Source organism: Lates calcarifer, linkage group LG21 (assembly GCF_001640805.2).
Source record: "Lates calcarifer isolate ASB-BC8 linkage group LG21, TLL_Latcal_v3, whole genome shotgun sequence".
In the NCBI taxonomy this organism is placed as follows: Eukaryota; Metazoa; Chordata; class Actinopteri; family Centropomidae; genus Lates; species Lates calcarifer.
In genome coordinates this window covers 24,488,821-24,510,699 of record NC_066853.1, presented here as the reverse complement: position 1 = coordinate 24,510,699, position 21,879 = coordinate 24,488,821, and the positions used below count along the sequence as shown (strand labels likewise).

Below are 21,879 nucleotides of genomic sequence, written 5' to 3'. Positions count from 1 at the left end.
TAAATAAACTGAAACAATTTTGTCAGTTGTTATGTCCTGGTCCTATGTCCTTGTATGATGGAGAAACCTTTGAACCTTGGCTGATTAAACTGTTAAAAAAAGTTGACTTTTAATTACAGCTTTATACTCTATGCTAAACTCCATGAAGTCTATAAATGTTGACTTACAAGATAGGGTGGTTGGGTGGGTGTGTGGGTTTCTGTATCAGGGCTATTTAACAAGTGTTGACTGTGAGGATCACCCCAGTCAGTCATGGGTCATCTTGGGATTCAGATGTGGACATGGACACTGTGTGTCCTCTTGAGCTGGATGTGTGTGGGTCAAGTTTTGGCAGGACCGTAAGTTTACCTGTATAATCTGAAAAGATAATAATAGCAGATGTTTTGTGTAATTTTTTCTTAAATAGTTTGCAATAATATTAGATCATCATCGTAGTTTTGCGGCTGTGAGGCATCAACTTTGCATGTGTATGATTCTGTAACTACAGGCAGTACATGGTAGCCATTCCTGCGGTTCTTGAAGCTGGAGCTGAAACCAAATTCTGTGCAAGTCTCCTGCAGCCCAATGAGACTGTGGTCATGACTATCATTCTGAGGTCCCAAGACAAGAACACAACTCTTCTCAAACAAATAATCAGTGAAGAGTTTCATGCCTGCAACCATTTTCAGGTCAGCTCCTGAGAAAGGCTTTGATTCATTTTCTTATTGTGTTAATGTGTTAAATGTAATTGTCAGTTTGGTTTGGTTTTGTGTTTTTTCAGTAAGAATTAATGGTTTTCCTGGTCTCTATAAAAATATCTATCTCTCACAGGTTCCTGTAGTGCAGAATCAAGACGTGCAGAGGTTTGAGGTGGAGGTACAAGGCGACACATTTTACTCAAAAAAAGTCAGGAAAGTCATGATCAGAGTCTATCAACCGATGACATTCATCCAAACAGATAAACCGATGTACCTCCCTGGACAAACAGGTAACTTTGAGCTGATCATCTGTTGTTATATACCATTAACAGATGGGTTTCCCCTTTACAAACAATTGTGGGTGCATGGGCCAGAAAACTGCCACACACACTGATAGACATCTGTCAGCTCTAGCTAGTCAGAAAAGGGTGCAAAAGTCCCCACATTCTGGACAATCAACTTTTACAATATTCATTCTTCTGGCTGCTCTCCAGAAGAAGAGCAGCCATCATGTTTGTTAAAGCCGTCTTTAACAAACACCATTTCCCATAAGCTAGACTAGACATTCACAGGCTAAGTATCACAGTTCACACTGTGGATGTAATAACAGCAGGACAGAGAAGACTGAACACTGTAGAAGTTGTTAGACAGCTCAGATTACAGCTAGAACATTGAAAGAATGACTTTAGAGGAGGCAGCTGCAGGTTTTGGAACGAGATGCTGCAACTGCTACCTTACCTCAGGGCATGATGGGAAATGCCTGCCTCTCACCAGATCTATGAGCTTATTGGTGCAGATGTTGGATCAACAACACAATGTTTTATACAAACTGTTGTTGTTGTTTAACTGGTGAGATTTAGAGTTTAGATTGTTTGCTCTATGAAGCTTTATTCTATTAAAAACTGAATGTGTGGTTGATGGTGACTTGTCTAAACATCTGACAGATTGATGATTAAAATATGTTTTGTGTTTTCTTTCTTCTCTCCATGTATTTTGACAGCTGATTTTGAATTTGAATTTATCTATGTAGTTTCATATCAAATCAAGTTTTGGTCATCTAATTTATAAAAAGTAGCAAACTGAAATCCAGAATGCAAGAGACAGCAGAGGGAACTGTGTAAAAGTCAGGAGTAAATCATCTTTTATTCTAACCTCTAATCTAATGAGTAAGTTTAATTGTAACGATGTAATTTCTGAATAGTTTAATAACTGCTGTCTTCCATCTTCAGCTTGTCAGGATGTTTAACAAGCTGTAGATGAGCTGTAAAAGCTTCAAGTAATCTCTTTGCATTTCTCTCAGTGCATTTCAGAGTCGTTACACTTGATACCAGGTTTAGACCTGCCAGTCGACTGGTGAGTGTTTGAACTTTCTCTCCTCTCTTTTAGAGAGACCAGAGTTATGTCTCTAATCAATCAGCTCCTGATGAAAGGTCAATAGTATAACCCTAACACTAGTTTCTCATTTTGCAACACTTTGTTGAAGAAAATAAATTTTAAAGTGATAACTATGAAACTATGAAAGTATACTAAGAAATTAAGTAGAAATAGACAGACATACTCTGTGGAGAATCCTTTTTTTATGTTATGTGTTTCATGTTTCATATTTTTGAAACATAAATAATAGAACTGATGTCTACATTCACTGTATTGTACTCACAACTGTACACTCATTGTAAAACATCAGACATATCTCATGACAACAGTATCATTGATTTCTTAAATAAAGAAAATGTCTAATCTAGAATTATTAGGGAACTGTATGATGAAAGCAATATGATAGTTTCTTCTTTAACAAGTCTTTCTTTCTTTTTTTGCAGTACAATATAATTGAAATTGAGGTAAGACTATTAATACCTATACTTATACATACTCACACTTTAACACACTGTAAACTGGGGATATTAGACTGAAAGCTCCTTTTTAAAAGTTTAAATTCATGTACAAATACTCCCTCTGTGCAGTGTTACTTCATCACCTTGTCATATTAGACTGAGGGCAAACTGAGCACTAAAGTGACTCAGTACCACAGAGTGAGATTATGAGATGCTAGCTGAGGGCTAGCTGGTTGGCATGCTAACTTCAGTAGAAGAAAAGAAGAGATAGAAATAGAATCAATCATTATGCTGAACTGGAGACTGGAAAGTAAACAGCTGTTAATGCTAATGTTAGCCATGTAGCAATAGCAAAAACTTACATGTACATTACTTATATAATGTATATAATGTAACTTACATGTTACATTATATACAGTACCTTGGAAAGGAAAAAAAAGTTCACTCAAAAATTCCACCTCTACCACCCTTTGTCTGCACTCCAGGACAGTGATATGCTGTTCAAAGCTTGTTAATTGACCTTTAGTTAAGATTTTAATTTCAAACTAGATTAGATTAGATTTTTTTTTTTTAATGATAGCATTAATTTAGCAATATTTTCTCTTTATCTGTGTGTGTAGCTGGCAATTAATAACCAATATGTTTGTTAGGATTTGAGAGTAGTTTCAAAATAATAGTTTGGCAAAGTATAGGTTTCAGGCTAGCTTAATTTAAAAGCAGTCAAAAAACTTTTTCATTATCATAATGTATGGCCCAATTTTATCTGCAATTTTGTTGAAGGAGAAAAAAATGATGAGCATACTTAGCACTGTATTTCTGTGACATGTTCTCCCTTTTATTCTCATGAGTTTCCTGCCATTTATTTTATTCAACAGGATGCTAACAATAACCGGATTGGACAGTGGCTGAATGAAACATCCAGTGGTAAAATATTGCAGCTGTCTTACTCCCTGAACTCTGAGGCTCATGAAGGACCCTACCATGTTATTGTCTCATTTGGTGAAGAAAAAATCTATCACAGCTTCAAAGTGGAGAAATATGGTAAGTTATGGCTATTTCTCTTTCCATTTCCATCCACTTGCAATTAAGTACAAATGTAAATAACCATATTTTATAACCCAAACACAGTTTTGCCTAAATTTGATGTGAAAATTGATACATCTGATGAAGTAAGTATTGAGCAGGAGGAAATAAAGGCTGAAGTCTGTGCAAAGTAAGTAAACACTTTCTTGACCAATGACTCCTGAAAAATCTGAAATACATTCAATTTGATGACTGTATGACTTTTCAGTAACACACCGATGTTCTTGTTCTTCTTCATCTATTTAGATATACATATGGACAACCTGTGCCAGGCAGTGTTAAAGTTAAGGTGTGTCGACCTCTTCAAGGTTATTATGGCCCCATGATAATCACTCCTGACAATCCAGAGGGAATCCCTGAGATAACAACCCCATGCCACAAGGAGACAGTGCAGGTACAGTTGCTATATTGGTAGAATCATCACTCTGCAGCAATATAGTAGATAGATATAGTGATCTACAAACAGTGATGAAATACTGGACAATAAATCAGTGTGAGGTTAGCAAATGATAAACTGACTTTGTTTTTCCTTGACTATGAGGCGGATGATGTAAGAAGACTATCAAGTGAGCTTCGCAGTTGTAAAATTCCAATATACTACATTGTAGGCCGAGTTTAACAGATAACTTGGTAAGCACTTGGCTACAGAGGACCCTTTGACTGCATTTGGTTTAGTCCACTGCTTTAGATGTGTTCTATAGTGTGGGGCAAAAATTAGATTTTGAAAAAACAAGGGGACACATCCTCATATGGACACATAACACCTCTAAATAAGCTGAAGTTTAAGAACTAATAATGCAAGTGCTACCAGGGTGTCAAATGGTCGGAAAAGAGCTTGAGCTGACACACATGTCCAAAGTGTTGTAATCAGTTTAATGTTTGAATTACATTTCTCACTTACATGTATGTTTTTTTATGTTATTCTATTTCTTTTTATCTAATATTATTTTATTGTACCTTTCAGACAGACAAGACAGGCTGTGCCGCTTTTACCTTCAAAATGTCAGCTTTCACAAAAATTGACCAAAAGGTGCTGCGGGATCACCTGGACCTCAGTGTCGAAGTGGAAGAGGAAGGGACAGGCAAGTTTTCTTATATTTAATTAGAATTTCAAAATGAGAGTCTTTGTATCAGAAAAATACAATATCATGTGTTTAAACAATATGGCACACACATTGTTGTAACATAGTGGTTTACTGTATAGGGATTTCACTCCCACAACAGAAGAGGATCCAAATTTCATATGTTATTGGAAGACTGTCCTTCATTGACACACCCAAGATTTATAACCAGGGATCAAATGTGGAGGGAAAAGTAAGTGCAAAATGTTGTCTTCACTTTTTCAGTGTCATTCTATTGATAATGTAACCAAAACAATGTGTATTCTCAGTGATACAGCTTTGTGCTTCCAACAGGTTAAAGCAGTTCATTACAATGATACACCCATTCCTGACATGGTGCTCTACCTGTTAGAGAGTGACAGGTGGCTACAGAATCTCACCACTGACAGCGATGGTGTCGCCACATTCTCATTTAGCACAGCTAACTTCCAAAGGGACATCCAATTCCATGTAAGATGTAGCAGTAAAACTAGAATCTGAAAGCTAATATGTATTAGCCACATCAAACCCCTTTCATAAAGATGACAACACAGCCCAAAAGCTGAAACATAGAATGGTTTGTTGAACATGCTACAACTGATCTTGCCTATAAAAATTAAACTCATTTTCCAAAGTTTTGTCCTGCCTCATCCACCATGTGCTCATTTAGGATGTTTCTTTTCTACAATGTAGGTTAACAGTGCACCAACACTGGGCTACTCTGTTTACAGAACTGTATTCTATGAGGCTGGGCATCATAGAGTGTCTGTGGCCCAACTTCCTTCTCCTGATACTAAAGTAGTCAGCTCCCTGGAGGTGATGAAGAAGGATAAGCCTCTTACTTGCGAAAGAGAGGAGGACATCTTTATCCAATACACTGTGGTTGGAGAGAAGCAGGGCTCTGTGGATGTAATGTACCTGGTGAGTGGTGGGTGAACTATTTCTCAGCTTGTCATCAGTTTTTTTTTTTGTTTGTTTTTTTTTCCAGAGAAATGGACACAGAAAAGATATTTTAGAATGACATTCACATCAATAATTTACACGACTTTAAAAAAAACAGTATGTAGGAAATAGTGGCATCTAGTGGTGAGAACACAGATTGCAACCAACTGAATACCCTTTCCATCATGGGACAAAAAGCTAACAATCTGTCTAGTGAAGAGGTTTGTTTATATGGCTATATCAGTGTTTCCCTTACCACCTTATATATATATATATATATATATATATATATATATAAAGAGCTGACAAGTTAACAACTCATTACAATTAGCACAAAAAAGCAAGTGTTTTCAGTATCTGTAAAATGAAATCAGGGCAAAACATCAGTGATTTTTAAACTCCGGCAGCCTGAAGTCAGTGGCTCTGCTCCTAATGGCAGGGAAGCTAGTCCGAGTCCTCTCCTGCAAGTTTGTTGATTATTGTTGATTATTATTATAAAGTGTCCTGTTACTGTTACAAAACTCAGCATCTGTAGCAGCAGTGACAGTATTAAGTGGAGTCAGTTATAAATAAAATGCATAACTGACAAAGGCAAAGTGACAATGATTTATTTGTGTAACATTTTTATCACGTCACTTCATCAACCCTTGCTTTCTGTAGGTATTATTTTATCAGAGTCTGTTAGTGAATCATAACATTTAACTGTTTCAGTCAATGACTTGGCATTTTTACTCTGGGTTTGCTAAACTAGCTTTGTGGGATCACTTATCCAGGATCACCAAGGTAAGGTTTAGTAAACCCAGATATCTCAAAATGGCCAATTTGAACTTGATTTGTAAAACAGGTCCCAGATCTGTTTTCAGAGCAACTGAATTTTAGCTGAGCAACTATATTTTTATATCCTACACTCTGACTCTTAGGTGTACAGCAAACTTTTTGACATTTCTGAACATGTTCCACGACAAATCACACATCAGAACACTATACACACTATATAGTGTTGTAATCTGATGTTAAATTGAATGAGGTTTTATTTTTACATTACTCATTCTTTGTGCCATTTTCTGTCAAATTCTCCAGGTCTTATCCAGAGGAGCCATTGTCATCCAAGGATTTAAACAGGTTGAAGTGCAAGATACATCAGGTGGGCAAAGACAGGCTTTAATCATGAGTCTGGAGAATGATGTCTTAAAATGATTCTCTAAATTTGAATGACCAATCAATATTCAAAGTGCTGTGGATGACAATTGTAACAGCTGATTAATTGTTTCAGTGAATGAGGGGGAGGTGTCCTTTAAGTTGAGCGTGCCACCAGAAATGGCACCAGATGTCCAGGTTGTGGCTTACGCCATCCTCCCCAGTGAGAATGTGATCGCCCACAGTGCTGACTTCTCCACAGAGAAATGCTTCAGTCACAAGGTCAGTACAAGAGGAGGACATGGGCGACCAACAGCACTTGTAAGATGTTGGTATAGAATCAAAGTGTATGTTAGTCAGCAATACTGAGTGTTAATATCTACCCACCAGTTATAGCCTATGTAAGGCATATGTTTTTGAATAAATGATAAATGCCAAGCTAGTCATCAATTGAATTACTTTTACCTGAACTCAGTAATACTCCACAGGTATGGTGGTATGGTGGTGTAATCTTTGTATAGGTATAGGTTTTCATCAGCATCATTGGTGTGCAAGTCAAAGTTAAGTCCAGTGAGCCATCATGTGGACTGGATTATTATGTAAATGTAGAATATGTGCAGTGTTGATTCTTGACAGCTGGGCTCTGACATTGTCGGTCCCCACAAGGATGCAAACCCTGCATAAAGGCCAATTTATGGTTTTGCTCTATGGGTCTGTATGTGGTTCCACGTTTTTCAAATTTTGTCTGTCCAAAATTTTTGCACAGATACCTGAGTTTGCGTGCAGCCCAGAATTTGTGACCATGTGGACTGTCCACACTATAAGCACACCAACTGCACACGCACTTGTCCTATTCTTGTTAAGTAGGTGCACACATTGGGTCATTACTTCTTCATGTTGTTCAGCCAAATACAGCAAACAAAGGAGTGCTTCTTCTTGCTGTGTTGAGGTCACCATCATATTCTTTAGTGTGCAGGTGTGGAACGTGTCTGCATATGCATACCACTGTCCACATACAAATCTGTGGCTCTCCACATCTGTCCTGAGGTTTGATTAAGGCTTAAGATACAGAGCTCGACATCAGCCATTACAACAGACAGGACAAACTGCCAAGTGGCCATTCCCCTGCACTTTTGACCACCTCCTGTGTAAAAATCAAACTGGGAGATTGTTTTGGGATTTGTTACACATGTAAAGAAGTCAGAGTAAAATACACATTAATGTCACACTGACAAGATCATAGGCTCTCAACTTATACCACTAAAATCTAGATGACGTGAGTGTGACATGTGTTTTTGTGTGTGTCAGGTGTCGCTGGAGTTTTCTCCATCCTCAGCTGTCCCAGGAGAAGAGACCACCATGCAGGTGATGGCCCAGCCAGACTCTCTTTGCGGTGTGAGTGCTGTTGACCAAAGTGTCCTCATCAAGGAGCCAGGGAAGACTCTGAATGCAGACAAGGTAACTGCTGGTATCATCTACAAACAGCTGCTTACACCCTTTAGGTTTAGTGTCCTCTGTGTAATCTTATGCACTATTAACATCATTAGTCACCCACAGGTTATAGTTTTATTCTGAATTTGTCCTGATTCTTTCAGCTTTTTTCTCCCTCTTCCAGTTGTGTGTTGGTATTATGTAATACAGCTGTTCAGTGCAGTCTGATGCAGATTTTGTTGTTATTTTTACTAGAGATAGATACCGATACCGATTATTAGTAGTCAAGGAGGCCGATAACCGATATTTGGAGCTGATATTCATTTGCAGTAAAAGTGAAGATATTGGCGTAAAAAATTTGAATAATGCAAACTCCAACACTTAACTTTGTTTAAATGCCTTTAAGCATATGTTTATTAAACAGCTTTTCAGGCTTGCAACATGTTAAAGGTTTGTTTTTTTTTATCTTAGACAATAGACATCTTTGTTTTAAAATTCTAACAAAAAGTGCAGGGAGCTCCCAGGCTCAGCAGCATGTCTTATAAAGTTAAATGAAACTTAAACAAATAAAAAGCTCCCTAAAGTTTTCTACAGTAAATAAAGTTTTCCAAAATTTCAATATAACTGAAATGTTATTTTACTTATTTTTCACTTATCTTTGTTTTAAGTTCAAACTAAAACAAAAAATGCAGGGAGCTCCCAGGGTCAGCAGCATCTCTTATAAAGTTAACTGAAATTTTAAGTAAATAAATAAATACCTTCCTGAAGTTTTATAAAGTAAATAAAACAAAGATAATAAAATTTGCACAGAAATATGAGTCTCAAATCAATTAGTAGTCCCAATTGAGCAGCACCAGATTGTGGTGCAAAAATCAGAGTTGTCCAGCGTGTGTGAGCACTGTGCATGCACAGCTCTCACTGCTGATTGGCTGTTACCCATGCCCGTGGCTCTGTGTGTAACCAATCAGATGGTGCTGTGGGTGGGACAATGCTGGAGACAGAGTAGTTACTGCAGACAGAGAAGCGCGGCTGCATTGATCTCTTATCGCTCGTCGGATTTAAAAAAAAAAAAAAAAAAAAAAGGTTGATGCCGATATGCGTCACCTTTATTTGGATAGGACAGTGGAGATGAGACAGGAAACAGGGAGAGAGAGCAGGGGAATGACACGCAGTAAAGGTCCGGCTGAACCGGGAGTCGATCCAGGGACCAGCTGCTCAGGGCACTTGGGCCCATGTGGGTCTATCCCTAATTTTTACCCAGTTGTAAACATGCTATCATAAAAAATGTTATGTGAAAAAGTTTGTATCCTTCTGTACAAGTCTACCATTTGGATGAAGACACTGTTTCATACTTGACATCCACTTTTCATGATAAAAGAGCCATGAATCCAAAGATTTGGCCAATCATCAGATCTTCAGAGAACAAGACACATTTGGCAGTTTAAAGCTTTGAACCATATTTTTCTTTACAGATTTTCAACTTGTTGCCTGTCAGCAGAGTGTCCAATGTTCCACATGAGGTTGAAGATCCTGTAGAGTGCATACATGTGAGACCAAGAAGATACGTTATGCCATATCCTGGACAAGAGATCGATGATGCTCAAACAGTTTTCCAGGTACTTCTTACACAGATTAATGTGCAATGAAAAGAATATTATTTGTTTTTCATATAATGTTGTTTCTGTTCTTGTATCTTGTTGTATCATCTAGAACGTAGGACTGAAGATGGCAACAAACATGGTTATCCGAATGCCTTTATGCTTCAAGTACGAAGGAGGAGAGTACCACCTTGGTGACTTATATTTTTGCATTATTAAGTACCACATGCTGAATATTTACCAGCAATAGAGCAGTTCACTGTGTCATTGCTGTCCTCTGCTAATAGAATATTTTCTACTTTTCTGGTATTTTCGTTTTAGCTTTACTTATTCCTGGATTAGCTGGATCAGCACCTCGTGTGGGAGCCTATCCTGATGCTCCACGAATCGAGACAGTCCGAACTTTCTTCCCTGAGACCTGGATATGGGACCTGGTGGAAGTTGGGTGAGCTTCCATTGCTAAAGGTTTTGATGGCAATGAGGAAAAGTTTGAGTGAATTTTGAATTGTTTCTGACAGAGCCCGCTGTCTCCCTTACTTTTAACTGCTCTTCAAGACTTTTACATTAGATTATATTAGATCATATTAAATTAGATTAATTTAGATTAGATTAGATTTTTATGTGTTTTTTTCAACTAATATGGGCTATGTATAACATGTTTTTCCAGCTCATGTGTCTGTGTGTCTCTGTGTATCTGTTGATCCAGAGAGACTGGAATAAAGGATGTGTCCCTCACTGTACCAGACACCATCACCACCTGGGAGACGGAGACTTTCTGTCTGTCCCAGCAGGGATTTGGTTTGGCACCACGTAAAGAAATCAGGGTCTTCCAGCCCTTCTTCCTTGAGCTCACTCTGCCCTACTCCATCATGCGGGGGGAGCACTTTGAACTGAAAGCGACCACCTTCAACTACCTGACCAGTTGTATCATGGTAATGAATGTTTCTACATAACCTAAATACTACTGTCAGCACTTTGGTTGGTTCCTACTTTAATACTCATCTTGTTTCCCTGTGTTTGTAGCAATGCAACTGTAGAACCAGAGTCAGGTTTGTATGTTTCACAACAGGCTACAGTTTGAACAACTGTTGTTTGTTCAAACTGTAGCCTGCAACTGTAGCCTGCATTTGAAATACAATTTCTATACTTTTGTGTCTCTTGAACAGGTCTCTGTGACTCCAACACCCTCCTTAGATTACACCCTCACCCCCCTCTCTGGTAATGAGTACAAATCCTGTTTGTGTGGCGGTGAGCGCAAGACCCTCAGCTGGACCATGGCCCCCTTAAACTTAGGTGAGGGTTAAGTTTTCATCACCACTGGTGTAAAATGTTAAAGGTGAAGAAGTTGCTGTCCCTCTTTCCCCAGCTAAACTCTTTTTCATCTTTATGAAATCAGTAAGAGTCTCCTCAGAGACTAAATATTTTGACACTTTCAAACAAAGTTTTATGGTCTTTTTTAGGGGTTATGAATGTGACTGTGACTGCTGAGGCTGTGGCATCCGACGTTTCATGTGACAATGAGGTCGTGAGCGTGCCAGAGAGAGGTCGTATCGACGTGGTCACACGATCTCTCATTGTAAAGGTTGGTGCCTTAAAAAAAGATAATAAAGAAGTTTATTCCAGAAACATATTTTTTTCAATTAATACAAGATAAAACCCCTGGAAGTCACATTATTCTCTGCCTCCCTCTGTCTCAGGCTGAGGGAACTGAGATGACAAAGGTTCACAACTGGCTGCTCTGTCCCAAAGGTAAGACTGATCTGAGACCAGGCATGCTCTGTCAAACATTTAGAAAAACAGAGAGAGGGACAGATTTATATTCATGGTTGTTATGGGAATTGCACTGAGTTTGGTGCAAATGTCTCATTTTCTTTAAAATTTCTTTACATTGATTTTAGTTAATGATCCACTGACTGTTCATTAAATCTAAATGAGATCTTTGTTTTTTGTCTGTACACAGGAGAGGCTTTGACAGAAGAAATAGACATACAGCTCCCTGAGAATGTGATTGATGGATCTGCCCGTGCTTCACTATCAGTCCTGGGTAAACTGATACATTCATTTTACTTGAATGTAGCAACTTAACCACTCCCCTACCTCCAAGCCTCTTTAATAAGGACATCAGTAATAAAAAGGGACATTTTACTTTTATATTCCAACCATTGCACTTTGATGCAATACAGACAGCAAAATTCTAAATGTATTGACAAAAATGTGCAAGTAAATTACTGGAGTACTGATGGTTTCAGTATTATTCTTGTACAAGGAACACAGTGTCTACATATGCAAGTTGAAGGAAACTATGAAAAGCCTCATATGTTTTTGAGGCTTGTTAGCATGTTTTTATACCAACTATGCCATGGTGAAGTAGAGCAGAAGCAGCATAAAACTGTTTAAGTAACTTTGTAAGTGTTAGCCAGTGTTTCTGAACAGGTGACATCCTGGGTCGAGCCCTGAAGAACCTGGATGGGCTGCTGCAGATGCCGTATGGATGTGGGGAGCAGAACATGGCGCTCCTGGCTCCCAACATCTACATCCTCCAGTACCTGAAAAACACACAGCAGCTGACCCCAGCCATCATGGAAAAGGCTACCAACTTTCTGACCAGTGGTGAGAAATTCAGACATTCCTTTAGACATTTTTGCCATTATCATTATTTTTACTCTTGTGCCACTATCAAGTTGTAACAAAGTTTGGGCCATGACACACATGATTAATGAGTCTCAGTAATCTGGTGTCTCATAAAAAAAATGAAAAAACCTCACAAGTTATTGTCAACTAAACTGATGTGTGCAGATGTTTGTGGTTATTCTACAGCAGCCTGGTGTTGTTTAGATGTGATTACACCCCCAACCATTTACAGTAGTCGAGGGCAGGCAGTTTAAAGAACTTTGCCCACAGTAGATATAACCTTCTAAGCAAAGCATAGTTCACTATAACTATATGAAGGCATAACAGTAAATTAAGATAATATGTATCAATATAAATGAAAATTAACACTTTTCTGGAAATGAATGTAACAGAATTAGAGCATTTATCAAAAATCAAATCAAATTATTATCTCAATATCAAAAAATTTATCAAATCTGAAAATGTATAAAAATTACAGCTGGACTTTTTTTAATGTTATACAGGCTACCAGAGACAGCTGAACTACAAGCACTATGGTGGTGCTTACAGCACATTTGGGTCAGGAACAGGAAACACTTGGTGAGAACATTATGACATGATATATGACATACAAACTTTTTCCATCATGCTCTGTGAAAAAAAAAATCATGGTCCACTGGGTTTGAGCTGATTTAATTATTAGCATATACTACTACTCAGTAAAAGTAGACTAGGCAAAATTTCCCATCAACGCTCTATATAGTAAGTGAATTAATAATTTACTCAGAAAGTATTCAGACCCTGTCACTTTTTGCACACTGTATTGTGTTGTAGATTTCATTTTAAATTGATAAAAATGCCAGCTGCACAGCTGTAGTGTACACTTCTTCCTCTTCCTCTGTGACCTCTCTGCTCTGTGTGTGTGTGTAGCTCCGCCCTGCCCTTGGTCAAACAGACCCACAACCTGCAGCTCTTTATACATCCATAACACAGACAGAGAGCTGAGGAGAAAGACAGAGACAGTGATGTGACCTAGTCTCATCCTTACACCCTGCATGCTGTTAGTGGCTGGGGGCTACACTCCCAACCAAAAAACAGCCCAAACACAGCAAAATAAGAGATAAATAAGAAAATACAGGCAGAGGGCAGGGTCTCCGCACATAAATACAGCGACACACACTTCTAGTGGTTCATACATGATGATGGAGGGGTATTATTTTTGTATGAGTGTGCACTGTAAATTCTGATGATATGACCTGATTTTGAAAATTATCCATCTGGTGTTGCATGGTGCCATCAAGTGGAGAAATACAATGTTCTACTCTAAAGCGGTTCACTGAAGAACTGATGAGCCTTACAAAGGTCTAGTGCCCTCACTTGTCTTATTTTGTCAGTAATGTCCAACCTCATTTTTCAGGCTGACTGCTTTTGTGTTGAAATCTTTTGCCAAAGCAAAGTCTTTCATCTACATTCACCCCCAAAATATTGAAGAGTCTAAGACTTGGCTGGAGAGCAAACAACGAAAAAAAAAAGGCTGCTTCAAGCAGTTGGGAAAACTCTTCAACAACAGAATGAAGGTAAGCTCACAGTACCTGTACAATTTACCTTCAACTCAGTGATGATAGTATGTGAATGATGCTTCCTGTGTACAGGGTGGTGTGTCTGATGAAGTGACTCTCAGTGCTTACATCACTGCTGCCTTCTTGGAGATGAACATGTCTGCAAATGTGAGTAGTTTCTTTCCAGTGTGAATATCTTGTGCTGTTTTATTTCACATCTGTGATCCTTTGTTTGATTTGGAGCATTACACCTAATTAATCACACCTGTGGGTGTGATGTCATCTTTGCTCACTGTATGTTTGCTGTGCACCCACACACTCACCCTCTTTGCATCTGCTCTAATCAGTAAGGGCTCATATAAGTTGGCTGTCTGAGTTTAGTTTGCCTGCCCTGAGCTGCCCTCCACTTGGTGAGAATGTGGTTGTGTGGCATAACTATATTGTGTGTCACACACGCTGGTAAAATGTATGAAAATAAAAGTATTCATTATGCAAAATGGCACACTAAAACTTACTTACCTTACATACTGTCTGTAGTTAAATCTAAATCATTACATCTTATGATCATATGTTTATGTAACCAGTTAATATAAGATAGATGTAGAAGAATAATTTCACTTTGAAATCTAATAGAGTATAAGTATAGAGTAGCATAAAACTGTAGTATGAAAACATAAAATTTGTACTGAAGAATACTTGAGTACTGCTGTTTACATATTTACATATTACGTTTTAACTCCAAACTGTACAATTGAAAGGAATTCCATCCATTGCTACTACACAACATGAGCCACATTTTGCTTCCACAGAAATATACAAGAAATAAATAAAATATTCAATACGTAAATGCACTCTTGTTTGCCATGCCCACATGAAGAGTCTTTTCAAATGGCCCGGTAATGTGGTTTACTTAACTTTGTAAGTGGAAATATGGTGAGCTAGGCGTCCATCTTTTTGTTTACACAGCAACTAAAGACAAGGTCATGCATGTAAAGTCAAACCTTAAAATGTAAAGGCTATAAATTTCCACATTTGCAGAAACTCCTCCAGTGATACACAGTAAATGACACTTCCAGCTCATTTGTACCATTTTAGAGACTCACAAAAAACCTCCATATTCATATGGCACCTATTAGACAAACAAATATTATATAAAGATAGTATTGAAAGTTATGAGAGTTTAGATTTCATGTCAGGTCCCAGAAAATGAATAATATAATAAAATAGAAACTGTCAGTAGAATCCTGAGATTATGAGGAGACATTCATTTTAATGGTTATTTGCTGATCAAAATGTGTTTTAAATCATGTGGTTTAAATCATGTATAGGATCCTGTAGTGAAGAACAGCCTGTCTTGCCTCAAGGAGTCCATTGGCGACCTCAGCAACACCTACACTGTAGCTCTGATGGCGTACGTCTTCACCCTGGCAGGAGACATGAACACCCGTGCTGTCCTTCTGCAGCACCTGGACACAGTTGCTCTAAAAGAAGGTGAATCATCCTCCTAAAGGATCGCTCTGGCTTCACTTAGCGTGAATGTATTATGCTTACCTCACGCCTGTGTGTTTGTGGATGGCTGTATTTCAGGGGGTATCCTCCGATGGTCTCAGACAGCTACAGAAATGTCAGCCTCTCTGTCTGTGGAGATCGCCTCCTATGTGCTGCTGGCCAAACTCAGCGCCTCCCCCACTGCTGAAGACCTGGGCTACACCTCTCGCATTGTCAGATGGTTGACAGGCCAGCAGAACTATTATGGAGGCTTCTCCTCCACACAGGTATGGCCAAAACAGCATAAAACTGGACTTGGTTACCTCATACCACAACAAATTTAGTATAATTTTTTTATCTCCTTCCACACCTTCACACACCTGGCCGGTTGCTGGGTTAATTTGGTGATTTGGACAATTTCTGACTGTGAAAACTGGGTTTCATATCTTCTTAAATGGTCCAGCAGCTACTTTGCTTGAAGCATGAAGAATTCTTTGTTGCCCATAGATTTCTAAAAGTATGAAAACCAACATGTAGAGAAGTGAAATGTAGAACATGGCTGAGTTATGTCCATAAGTCCAATCAAATAGTAAAAAAAAGTCAAATATGATTTTAATGTCATCAAAGTTAGTCTGTGCTGAATTCTGAATTACCTCACAACAATGTTTATTACTAATCTCATGTAATGTGTGTGTGTGTGTGTGTGTGTGTGTGTGTGTGTGTGTGTGTGTGTGTTGTAGGACACAGTGGTGGCTCTTCAGGCTCTGGCTCTTTACTCCACTCTGGTGTTCAGTCCTGAAGGTTCAAGCACAGTGACAGTGCAGTCCCCCAGTGGCCAGCTGACATTTGATGTGAACCAGAACAACAAACTGCTGTACCAGGAGAAGATACTGCAGGATGTGACAGGAAAGTACAGCCTGGAGGTGAAGGGCACTGCATGTGCTGCAATGCAGGTCAGTGGACATACCTCACCTGTGTGTGATAGTCACAGAACCTCTTGCTTTTCGCCTCAGTGCCCATGTCAGCAGGTTAGAGCAGCCAAACAATCTGTGTGAGACCTGTGTCTGAGGCACAGCTCGAGTTAACTCATCTGCAGTTTGCAGTTCTCAGCGAAAAATATACAGTAAAAATTATCTGTTGTTGATGTCATTCTGACATCATACCAGCAACATTACACCTTTCACTGGTCTCAGTGTCCATATCTGTAGTGTATATAATACACATAAGAACGATAGAAATTGTTCTTTTTAATTAAACACTTCCTCTTTCTGTTTCATATTCTGTCTAAATTAAATATACTGGCCATTATCTGGGGCAAACTGAATGTATCAGTGCAGTGGGGTAACTGGAGGTGTATCCCGGACAGCGTCTGGCCATATTGATGGCCGAGGCCAGACATTCCCTTGCACCCTCAAGGGGACTAATCTTTTCATTCCAAATAATTTAATGCTATTTTAGTTCAATTCAACTTATTCAGCTTCAGTCAACTTCTGCATCGTGTCATGTCAACACAAAGCCAAGTCTGACTGTGAGTACATTGTCATGCACACTAGTATCACTGATATAAATCTAACATCATATTTGATAAGGAAACTAAGAAGCTTTGCTATTTGTATCTCGTGCAGGTTACTAACAATTCAGGAGTGTCTTTGACTCCTAAACAGACAACAGTCATTCCTGCACTGAGGTGCAAATATCTGACATTGGCAAATGTCCTGACCTGAAGTTTTATGATCCAGTATTTTTTTTTTTTAATTCTATTCACATTACACAGATCACAGTACACAAACAGCAGCATTAAAGCAATAAAGATGTTTAACAGCTGAATAGCTATACATAAGGAAAATGTTACCTACATCACAGCTTTCTCTAATGGTCCCCTGTATTTTTGAATGGTCACTATGAATTGGTCAGTAAATTGGATGCAAAAACTTTGTTGATATGTGTTTAAGAGTGAATCTTTCTGCCATTTACTCCCTCACAACACTGTGATCAGTGTCTTACTGGAGTGTGAGTGGGCATCATTCCAGGACTAAACATCTGGATTTATAGAAGATATCTAGAGAATATTCATCAAATATGCCTGGACTGACAGTGATCCTTTGGTTCCAGGGTGTTGATCAGTGCAACTTTTATCATCTTCTGTTCAGCTAATCCACAATCATGTGACTGGATTTGAGGGCACACCTGTGCACAGTCATATACAGTATCCCCTTATACCAGTTGTGGTAATATTAAGCAGCGTAATCTATTGCAAAATAAGTGACAATTTTAATGGGTTTCAGTCTCCAGTACAGTGTCCTCTCCTCTTCTGTCTCTTTCTGTCTCCTCTCAAAACAATGTGTGCGGTGCAGTATGGTCATTAGGTTTATTTAGCGACGTGATGAGTGCAATAGCATGTAGGGTTTCTAGAATTAATTTTAAAAATATTTCATCCTTTCATCATGAATCTATAATGGTACTCTAGTGGAACGCCCTAAATTTGTAAGTTTGGCACTTAAAACAATATCAATACCAAACTGCAATCACCAACATGTTAAGACAAATTCTTGAGATTCTTGTTCTTGTTCACTTTTAATGTTAAAACCTGTTTCACAGATTTCTCTTCACTACAATATCCCAACTCCTACTGATGTCACCACTGTCAGTGTTGAAGTAAAACCAGAGGCCAACTGCACCAGCAAATCTCACAGACCCAAACTCACTCTGAATATCTCCTCATTGTAAGTAACCAACAAGCAGGTCCACCTTTAGTTACAGAGGAATACTGCAGTTCTGGTCAAATGATCCTCTGTCAAAGCCTGAGATTAAAACAAGAATCTCTATTGCTACAACTAATACAACTGTGCAAGGTGTGAATGAGTATGAGTTCAGATCAGTTTGTTATGGTTGTACTACAGATACAGTGGTAAGGAGACCACTACAAACATGGTGATCCTGGACATCAAAATGCTTTCTGGTTTTACCCCTGACTCAGAGTCTTTGAAGCGAGTGAGTTATTACAATAACTTTCAGTTAGAAATGGATTTGTCTTCATGTGTTGTTGACGAACGACCCGGCTGAGTATCGTCTCCTCACAGCTCAGAGGTGCCCTGCTGGTGGATCATGTTGAACAAAAGGAAGATCATGTTCTGGTGTACATGCAGGAGGTGAGAGGAATTCACAGTGGGGATCAATAGATGATGACTTTCAGATCTGTTACTGATCATATCATCTGTTTTTTTTCCTCCAACAGTTACCAAAGGACATAGGCATCAACCACAGCTTAGAGATCATACAGGTGCTCCCAGTGCAAAACCTGAAGTCGGCCGTGGTCAAGATCTATGACTACTACCAGCCAAGTAAAACTGACACTCAGAGCTCTCACACATGGACACCAAAGTTTGGCAAATAAAATGTTTTTGTATCAATTTAAACCCTCAGAAACAGTGTACATTTGTGTTGTAAATCATGAAGAAAAACACTGTGTGACACTTTGGTTTGCTTAGTCTGTTTTTGTCTAATTTTTGCTTTTTTATATTCTTTTCCTCCTCTCAGGTGACCAGGCTGAGACAGAATACATTTGCCCCTGTACTGCAGGTAACAATCTGGAATAACATAGTGTCCATATTGCAAGAACAGTATTTTACACAAATCATAATGAAATAATTGTAGAATTTTTGACATTTACTTTTGAATGCTAATTTTATTGATGAGAAGTCTCAATTTTAAATTTAATATGATGATGTGAAGAGGTTGGTTCTTACATTTTTCCTTTAATCTGCAGCTTGAAGACTGATGTGTTCTCTGTGATCACAGTAAATTGTTTTAATTGTTTTAATAAATAAGGTTATGTATAAAGATACATGTCAGTTTCTATGTATGTGCCACTTAGGAGCAGTGGAACAAATTGTAAATGCAAGATTGTTATAGTAGTGCTTGAGGGGCTTGTTATAATGAACATGTTAGCGAAGTAGTACACTGTATACTGTACACGTCCAGCAGACACAGAGCAACATTATCATTCATTTGAAGGTGTATTTATGTCCACTTGATGAATGCAAGTCTAATATTCTCTCTCCTTTTATTCTGTCTCCACCAACTCTGAATATCTGCAATATGGTGCTGGGCAGGTAGCATAAATCAGGCAGCCTTTAGCAGAACAGCTGACTAAAGGAAGCTGATCAGAGCAGTGACACTGAACCAAAACCAATAATTAAGCATGTATCAAATATTGCATGTTCCAGCCTCCTTTGGCGTTCCTTAGCTCTTACTACTGTCATCATATTACAATGGTTGGTGCAAAATAAACCAGAGCTTGAGTGAGAAAAAATTGGACTGCCATCCATCAAGCAGGCGGACGTTAATATGATGATAGATGAAAATCTTTGGCACCTTTTTCCTAACTCTTACTTAGCCTATTATTAATAAATATTATCGGCATTATGTCAAAGTCTTCAAAAAGTCATATTGATATCACAAACTTTGCAAGACAAGATTGTAAATACAACCTTCAGCCACACGGTCTGTGCTTTGACCTTGTTTGGAAGTTCTGGCAGGGGAGTGCAGCAACTGGACTGTGGATTTATGGTTGTCCACCAGGGGGACCTCATCCTCCTCCACTGAGCACAGAGCCTCAGGTGGAGCAGTGAGGGAGGAGGGGGGCACCTGCTTAGCCAGCCAGATGATCCGAACCAGCCCCATAGACTGGCAGTGCTGTACCAGTGCTGCATCCACCCGGACACAGATCTATACTGCAACAGTCACATTTGCTAATTTTAACTTAATTGTCTCTCACTAAACACTCATCTTCAGCACAAAAATGTGTGTTAAATTGTTTTAATCTTGTTGTTCATTGTGTTTTAATTTATTTACAATACCAAGCCATGACCTCCAGATAAAAGCCACCTGCTCCTTCTCTTGCTGGATTACCTGTATGGAAAGCCAAATGGCCCATAAATCTAAGGGCCAGATATTGTGGTGGTTCAGATGGTCTTGAAACAATTTGATACAGGAAAGGCTATAAGATACACTCTCTGGCTTCTGTAGTCTTGAGGGTGAGCCTCAAATGAAGGTGCTCACACAGTGCCAGTAACACTACTCTGGAAAATGTAACAAATACTTCATGTGAATTATTGTGGTACTAAAAAATTTATTTTGTAGCTGATGTTATATGTAACAATGTAAAGTAATATACACATAATAGCCCTAAATTTTTAAGTAAAATTCTTAGAATAATACTTTACATCTTAACTACAGTTCATGAGATTATCAGTACCTTCTGCCTATAACTTTGCAGCTGCAGTTTTATTCGAGAAACAACTGGCATGTTACAGCTCAACAAGGGGTGCTGTTTATTATATCACATTTAAGTAGATACACATCAGATTTGTACATAGAGCTCATCTGGATCACACTTTTTGTCATTGATTTCAGCATTTTTATATACTAATTGATGTTTAAAAATCAGCATAGTGATATTATCAGATATTATGACATCATGTTGTATGGTGGAATCTTAAAAACAATTATGCATCACTGGAATAGACCTCACCATGCACAATTTTTGCATGTACCGACATTACACAGAATAATTGTTTACAAAGACAATAAATCTTTTTTACCACCATCAGTCAAATTGTTGTCACTGTCACTGTGTTGGACACAGTCACAGACACACTGACACGTCACAGTATTTGTTAGTGGTAAGGAAAAGCTACAATAAGCCACACTGTCTCCAGTTTGAACGCTGATTAAAGCTGTCCCTGCCAGCCAAAAAGTGAATCTGCCTGAAATATCCATCAATAGCTCTTTTTGGACACGGGTAATCTAAGTAATAAAATATCTAATTCCACTCAGCATGACACTTAACCACTAGAGGGCTGTGGTGTACAAAGTGAGGGAGATCAATTCAAAGCAGCAAGTCCACAAACAAGCTCACACACAGATGTGCTATGTTAAAAAGAGAAGAAGTCAAAATCAAAGTTTAAAAGTTTGTATTTGCCATTCTCTACACCAGGCAAACTGAGTTTCTTCTACTATGGCTGTGCGTGGCTTATAGAATAAAACCAAACTTCCTCCTATAATTTCTTTACAAACAGTCAATCGAAAACATGATGGCATTAACTTGTTAAATTAGCCTTAGTGGATGTGTTGGGTCATTTGTTTGGCTTGTTCGCTATTACGCTGTGCCAGAGATCACTGTGTTTATCATTGTGTGTAACAATTTCAGTGCTGCTCAGATAAACAGAATCTGATTAATGCTCATTAGGCTGTCCCATACACTGACAGATTGATCACAAAAAAGTTGATCTATAATGTCTAATTGCCTCACATCTATCAACAATTGGGAATGTAGAGTAGTTCCATTTTATTTGATGTTGTTTCTATGTTGTTTCATGGGTGCATTGTATTGTCAATGATTCATCTCCCTGAAATGTATT

The 21,879-nt window shown here is 38.5% G+C and overlaps 1 protein-coding gene across 1 annotated transcript; it reads left to right on the top strand.

Moving 5' to 3' along the window:
- Nucleotides 1-218: 218 nt before the first annotated feature.
- On the top strand, nucleotides 219-19,301 carry LOC108888165 (alpha-2-macroglobulin-like). Its single transcript, XM_051065387.1, has 35 exons — nucleotides 219-338; nucleotides 488-668; nucleotides 811-967; nucleotides 1,978-2,030; nucleotides 2,495-2,515; nucleotides 3,385-3,550; nucleotides 3,638-3,722; nucleotides 3,839-3,986; nucleotides 4,557-4,674; nucleotides 4,797-4,906; nucleotides 5,008-5,163; nucleotides 5,386-5,613; nucleotides 6,715-6,778; nucleotides 6,908-7,053; nucleotides 8,080-8,229; nucleotides 9,675-9,818; nucleotides 9,913-9,994; nucleotides 10,122-10,245; nucleotides 10,507-10,732; nucleotides 10,967-11,093; nucleotides 11,261-11,382; nucleotides 11,498-11,549; nucleotides 11,761-11,844; nucleotides 12,234-12,410; nucleotides 12,935-13,010; nucleotides 13,828-13,987; nucleotides 14,063-14,137; nucleotides 15,298-15,460; nucleotides 15,557-15,744; nucleotides 16,198-16,410; nucleotides 18,056-18,180; nucleotides 18,358-18,448; nucleotides 18,538-18,606; nucleotides 18,693-18,798; nucleotides 18,995-19,301. Exons 1-35 carry the CDS (start codon nucleotides 253-255, stop codon nucleotides 19,051-19,053), a joined length of 4,332 nt encoding a protein of 1,443 aa, XP_050921344.1. The 5' UTR covers nucleotides 219-252; the 3' UTR covers nucleotides 19,054-19,301.
- The last annotated feature ends 2,578 nt before the right edge of the window (nucleotides 19,302-21,879 follow it).